The 6,062-nt window shown below is 40.9% G+C and overlaps 1 protein-coding gene across 2 annotated transcripts; it reads right to left on the bottom strand.

Moving 5' to 3' along the window:
- Positions 1 to 4,509: 4,509 nt before the first annotated feature.
- Positions 4,510 to 5,521, bottom strand: LOC119785032. Of its 2 annotated transcripts, XM_038287426.1 has the most exons (2): positions 5,017 to 5,521; positions 4,510 to 4,986 (listed from the first exon to the last, which is right to left on the bottom strand). In XM_038287426.1, exons 1-2 carry the CDS (start codon positions 5,347 to 5,349, stop codon positions 4,735 to 4,737), a joined length of 585 nt encoding a protein of 194 aa, XP_038143354.1. In that variant the 5' UTR covers positions 5,350 to 5,521; the 3' UTR covers positions 4,510 to 4,734. The 2 variants fall into 2 exon arrangements, with proteins under 2 accessions (XP_038143354.1, XP_038143345.1); XM_038287417.1 differs by having other exon boundaries at positions 4,510 to 5,499.
- Between the last annotated feature and the right edge of the window lie 541 nt (positions 5,522 to 6,062).

The following is a 6,062-nucleotide window of genomic DNA, read 5'->3' as shown; positions in this document are numbered from 1 at the left end:
TTACGTTCCGCTGTTGTCTTGTTGCCATCCATCCTTAGCACTCTGCAGCTTTTTAAACGGTCAAAAATGTCTGGATTTAAAACATTTTGTGGCCGTAACTCCAGCAGGCGTTGGCGATCATAGATGCAGGTTTGATGTCCAGTTTGTATCATTTTAAGCTGCATTTTTTGGTGAAATTTTCTAAAGGAGCTGTTCTTGGCCGCTGCTGTGGAGCGCAGCCATGGTAACCAATGAAAGCAGGAAAAGAATAAATACAGAACTTTTCAAAACTGATGGTTGTTGGTAGTTAAATCATAGACAGAGGTTAACACCTGCTGCAGTTTCCTGCTCAGCTTCAATTTCCTCTCCTGCTGCATAGCACCTTTAATATAACATCTCTTCACAGAAATGCAATAAAGAGATTCACAGAAACTATCTATCTATCTATCTATCTTAATTATGTCAAAGATGTCAAATTGCTGCGAGAGAGAAGGAAGTTTATCTGTTTACTGACTTCACTATAAACTCTAAGGACCGTCAGTCCTCATCGTCTTTACCTTATAAGCCTCGCCTTTATCAGAGGAGCAGCTTCAGTCAAAGCTTCATCACAAAATGGCAAAAGAAAAACAAATAATCCAGCATTTCCTGTTCTGGAGCATTTCTCCAGAACACAAAGTAATCAAACCGCTCCTGAAGTAAAGCTAGAGGTCATCGTTCTCTCTGTCTCTGCACCCACACCTACAGAGGACGTTCCAGTTCTTCCAAAAGAACCAAAGCATAAAGATAAGCAGAAACAGGAGGGCCAAAGATCTGATCACAATGCCAAGAAACACTATGTTGAAGGAGAGCACAATGAATGGGTTCTCCTCCGGTTTGCGCTCCTTCTCGCTGATTTGATTCTTTGCTTTGCAGGTGAAGGTTTTAAAGCGTCGAGTTTCCTCCGTGTTTTCAATCTCAATCGTCCTATTTCCCTTCTCCCATGATCCGGATTCTCCTTTCTTCCAGAAGTACTGGATGGTTCCGGCACCTTTAATCTCTTCACCACACCTCAGTGTGCAGAACGGAGACTGACTGCTGCAGTTCAGAGACGCTATGACTTCAACTTCGTGATCATTGAGGTTCATGATCCATGTAGCTTCAAAGGTGTCAGGAAGAACCTTGTTGTTGATCTCCACACTGAACAGTCCTTCGTCTGCTTTCATCATATTCTTCACAGTCAGTATCCCGGTGGTCAGGTTCAGGTCTAACCGACCTTTCAGGTCACCCAGATATTCCAGATCGACGGAACCTTTAATCCATTCAGCTACTATGTTCCATTTATGCTTCCAGGTGATGCTGGTTATCGCACCAGAGACTGTAGGCCTCAGAACCAGAGAATCTCCGGTACCATAATACTGGACCTGAGCAGCGTCCAGATGAACCATCAAGCCCAACAGCAAATGAAGAACAGCAGAATGGATCCTCATGTTCTTACCTCTGTGAGTTAATGACAGAAAAAGCTAAAATGACTGAACTGAACTCACAAACACGTCCTCAGCAAAGTTCCTGTTGTGGTTTCTTTAGAGGACCAAAGTTCTCTGCAATGCATCAGAAGTAACCATATATGGATATACACCTCTACATCTTCTCTTTCTTATCTCAGATTATTCTGGTACATTACTGTGGTGGGAATTAGTTCCACCCAGTGGATTGTGGATGGGCTTTGGTGTATTCCTGCCGTGTGTTTCTGCAACATTGCTCTGCTGGTGTTAGCAGCTGCAGCTGGAGGTGTTGCAGCATGTGGTTTCCATCTAGTCCTCACCGAGCGAGCGGACATGACTCCTCTGGCCTCGTTGAAAGGCAGATGAAAACGGACAATGGCAATTTGTTCCACTGTTTGAAGTGCTTGCTTTTTTCTTTTACCGTCTGGTTGCTTATTATCAAAATTTCTAATGTGTTTGCATTTTGATTTACTAATATATTTCCTTTTGCATTGAATTCTTTGTTTGTTCATTTATTTATTTTCTTATATAATTTAAACTGCCCTTGTTTCTTATGATCTCTTTTCTTTCCAGGGAACGAGTAATAAGCCTAAAGCCATGTTTTAAAACAAATGTTTTAATGAAATTGTTTAATAAAATATTACATACTATTCTGTGTTCTTGTGCATTTTGTTTAAAAAGTTCCCCCTTTGCGGGTCACATTACTTTATAAGCAGCTCATTGACTTTATCACTTAAACCAATGAAGCTATTTCAGTCTTCAGCTTCCTGAAAAGAACCAAGGAGTCTAATTCTGCCTCCATCCTGCTGCATGAAAGCACAGCCACAGAGATATTAAAGGTTTAAACTTTCACATTAGTTAATATTGAAGCATAAAATACATTAAAAAGTAAATCAGGATGAACCCTGTTAGCTAATCTGAGCCAATTTAAAATAATTAATTTAGGTCAGGACTAGAGATTGAAGCATGGCTTAGGATGCAGTATTCGTTGTTTTTAAACAAACTCTTTTGAGGTATCTGACTGTCTGTGTGCCGTGGATACTGGATCCTCTGAGTCTTGACAAATTATCCTGTGGATCATATAGTTGCTATAATCAAGCCATCCATTTAATCAGCTTAATCAGAGTTTCTCTCAGTGCCATTTATCCTCAACCTTCAGCCAAATAAATCTGGTGTGAGGTACAGCTAAAAAAAACCAGTCAATGTCTAAAATAAGGGTTTGATTTCAGTCATTATTGTCAGACAACTTTAAAGACATTATAACCATCTTTAGCATTTGTCAACCCTAGGGAAAAAACAACTGTATTCCTTGGTTGCCCTGCTCGCCCATCCTACTTCACCTACAAACAAACAAGTAAAAAATAAATACTCCTAAAACCAGTAAAAAAGATTAACTCATTAAAGAAATATGAACAAATAGGTCCAATACATGGGAACCAACAGACAGAAGAGAACCCCATTCCAGCTGGATACATCCCGGACAGGCCCCCAATCCAGGAGGCCAGCTTTAGTCAAAGCTTCATGTGATGGCCAAACCTTGGGCCACACTCCATTAGAGTTGCTACCTCCCTCATGCCCTGTTTATTTAAATACAACACCAATTTAGTTTGCAATAAAATATTTCTGGGTTGGTTTAAATATATTTATTCTATTTGTAAGAGCACATATTTAGTTTATGCGTTTCTCTCAACCCATGGTACGGTGATGTTTTTGCTTATAGTTAATTCTTCTTTTATTTCTTTTTACCTATACTTTGTGCAGCTGCTTTGTTCACATTTTTGCCTGAGTTCAGTTTTTTTCTTTGAACTTTTCTGAGCCAAGCAGTTTATAATTAAATTTTTTTTTGGGTCAATTAAAAGAACTTTTTAAATTATAATTCCTGTGACTCCTTCCATTTTCAACCTGGTCAACCACACTTCAACACACATTAGCAGGAAAAAGGAAAAATATAATTAAGAACATTTATCTTGAAAGAAGTATCCCTCGATTTGAGCAGGTAGGTTAGATAATTTACCAATGGATAAGATTATTTATGTTAAAATAATCATCCATCAATTTATATTTAATCTAGAACAACTGTAGCAGCTAAAATCCTATATTTTAAGCTACTGGTTGCTATCTCTGAAAGGCGTTGGTTTTACCTGCGCTCAATTAAGATTATCATGCAGATTTATTAACATAACAATGCCCATAGTTTTACTAATTGCCTTTACATAAATACATAAGTAGGGCATTAAACCAAACACAGCAGAAAACTGTTGCCTCCTGTAATTAACAACACCTGAACAGAATCAGGGTTGACCTTAAATAACCCCATCCCCCATCAGACAATAAGAGCTCAAAATGAAATACGCCCCCTGGTGGCGATAAATACAGGAAAAGGCAAATGGCTCCTACAACCACCAATGGTCAAACGTTAAAGTCTTTAAAAATGTTTTACATTTATTTTGAACATTTAAACACTCAATAAAATGTCTCAACAGAAACTAGAAGCTACATGCTAACTATCCTGAGCATCATTTTAGGGCTATAATGGAACAGGAAGGTTTTCATTCAACTGGCTTTATCAGGGTTTCTCCCACAGGACAGAGATGCTACAGGAGCTCATGGAAACATCTAAAGCCTTCATGGATAAATCTGGCAGAAATGAAAACTACAGTTTGAGACTTGGACTCGAGAATGAAGCCTGCAGGTGACTTGGAGAAATGACTGGTGAGGATCTGTGCAGGTTCTTTTCTCCACAGCAGTTCACCTTCTGACCTGGTGGGATTCTTCATCTGCAGGGCAAAGTTTCAGCTCTTTGTTTTCCTCCTGCTTCACGCTTCACATCCTGAACGGCTCTGGTCTGATCTCTAAGGGTTTCCTCTCGCCCTGAGCTCCACCACCAGGAGGCAAACAGCAGAAGCCAAGGCGGCTTTCAACGGTGCCTTCTTCTTTCTGGGTGCCTCCTTTCACAGCAGGAACTGATAACTGTCATCAGGTAAACTTTAGAGGTCCCCCCCCACCTCCAACTATCTTCTACGATCAAATCTAAAACACTAGACAAACATCCGGCAGTTTCTGTTTTTTTATTTATGTTCAGCAAAGTTATGAAAATGTAAAGGGCTGCAGGAGCTTTTCTGCAGAACACAACCAGCTTCATGCATTCATCTCTCATTTTCAGTGCAATTTCTTTCCTGAATGATTTAAATGCTTTCTAAGCAAAGCTGAATAAAACATGGATTAATGAAATGAATCTTGATGAAGATAGAGAGCGAAGGTTCCCAGTTTCTTCTCAGACGAATGGGTTCTGCACTGGTTTGCTCTCCTTCTCGCTGACTGGGTTCACTGCTTTGCAGGTGAAGGTTCTAAAGCGTTGAGTTTCCTCCGTGTTTTCAACGGCGATCATCCTCTCTCCCGCCTCCCACGGTCCGGCTTCTCCTTTCTTCCAGAAGTACTGGACGGGTCCGGCACCGTTAAATTCTTCACCACACCTCAAACCACAGGTCGCTGTGACTTCAACATGGTGATCATCGAGGTTCTGGACCCACTGAGGGTGATCATCGAGGTTCTGGACCCACTGAGCTTCAAAGACATCAGGAAGAACCTTGTTGTTGATCTCCACATTGAACAGTCCTTGGTCTGCTGGCGTCATGTTCTTCACAGTCAGTACCCCAGTTTCCAGGTTCAGGTCTAACCGACCTTTCAGGTCACCCAGATATTCCAGATCGACAGAACCTTTAATCCATTCCGCCTCTAGGTTCCCATTTTTCTTCCAGGTGATGCTGGTTATCGCACCAGAGACTGTAGGCCTCAGAACCAGAGAACCTCCGGTCCCAAAGTATTTAATCTGGACCTGAGCAGCGGCCAGATGAACCATCAGGAGCAGAACAGCGATGATTACCTTCATATTCTCTACTTAGAGATGATCTACAGGGGAGAAACTGTTAGAACAGATGCTATGGAGCGTCCACCTCCTGACAGTCTGATTGCTTTCTGGTCCCTTTACGGTCAAAGACCCCTCACCCACTGGGTCCAATACCTGCAACTGTTGGGTCTGTTACAAGCAAGCCCTCTGATTGGCTGCACCTCAGCTCAGATGGTGCAACAGCTGATTTTCTGGTCATTTATTTATAATCTTTAACATTTAGGTCTGAAAACATCTAAAATGCTGGACTTGGTCCACAGTAGAGCAGAAGTTATAAGGATTAAGGTCCAGAGATCAGACGGGCCGCTCCGTGGTTCCAACAGGAACGCTGTGAGGTTTTGTTCTGTCAGCTCAGCATACACTGGAAAAACCATCTAGAATTAAAAACATATTTCTTAATTTAGTTGTTTTTACCTTTAATTTGAGTTGGTAAATGAGATGATTTTTCCCAACATGATCTTTATTGGTTTTAAACTATTTCTCACTAATAGTCAGGACATCAGTGTGCTCTCACATCGAAGGAAAAGTCCAGGGTAGTTAAATGATTGTCCAGCGTTCGACTCGTCTTTCCGGAGTATTTTAGAGCAGCAGCTATGACACACAGAGTATATGAGGAAATACAAACAAACAAATAAAAAAAGAACAAAAAAAAAACAAAAGATAATGCCCCCAAACCCCCCTGAGAAGAAACAACA

Source organism: Cyprinodon tularosa, unplaced genomic scaffold (genome assembly GCF_016077235.1).
Source record: "Cyprinodon tularosa strain WSP-4 unplaced genomic scaffold, ASM1607723v1 ctg1060, whole genome shotgun sequence".
NCBI classification, from domain to species: domain Eukaryota; kingdom Metazoa; phylum Chordata; class Actinopteri; order Cyprinodontiformes; family Cyprinodontidae; genus Cyprinodon; species Cyprinodon tularosa.
This window is presented reverse-complemented; position numbering and strand designations above follow the sequence as displayed.

Excerpts from the sequence above, each read along its gene's own strand:
- LOC119785032 (XM_038287417.1), bottom strand. The coding sequence starts at position 5,349 with ATGAAGGTAATCATCGCTGTTCTGCTCCTGATGGTTCATCTGGCCGCT.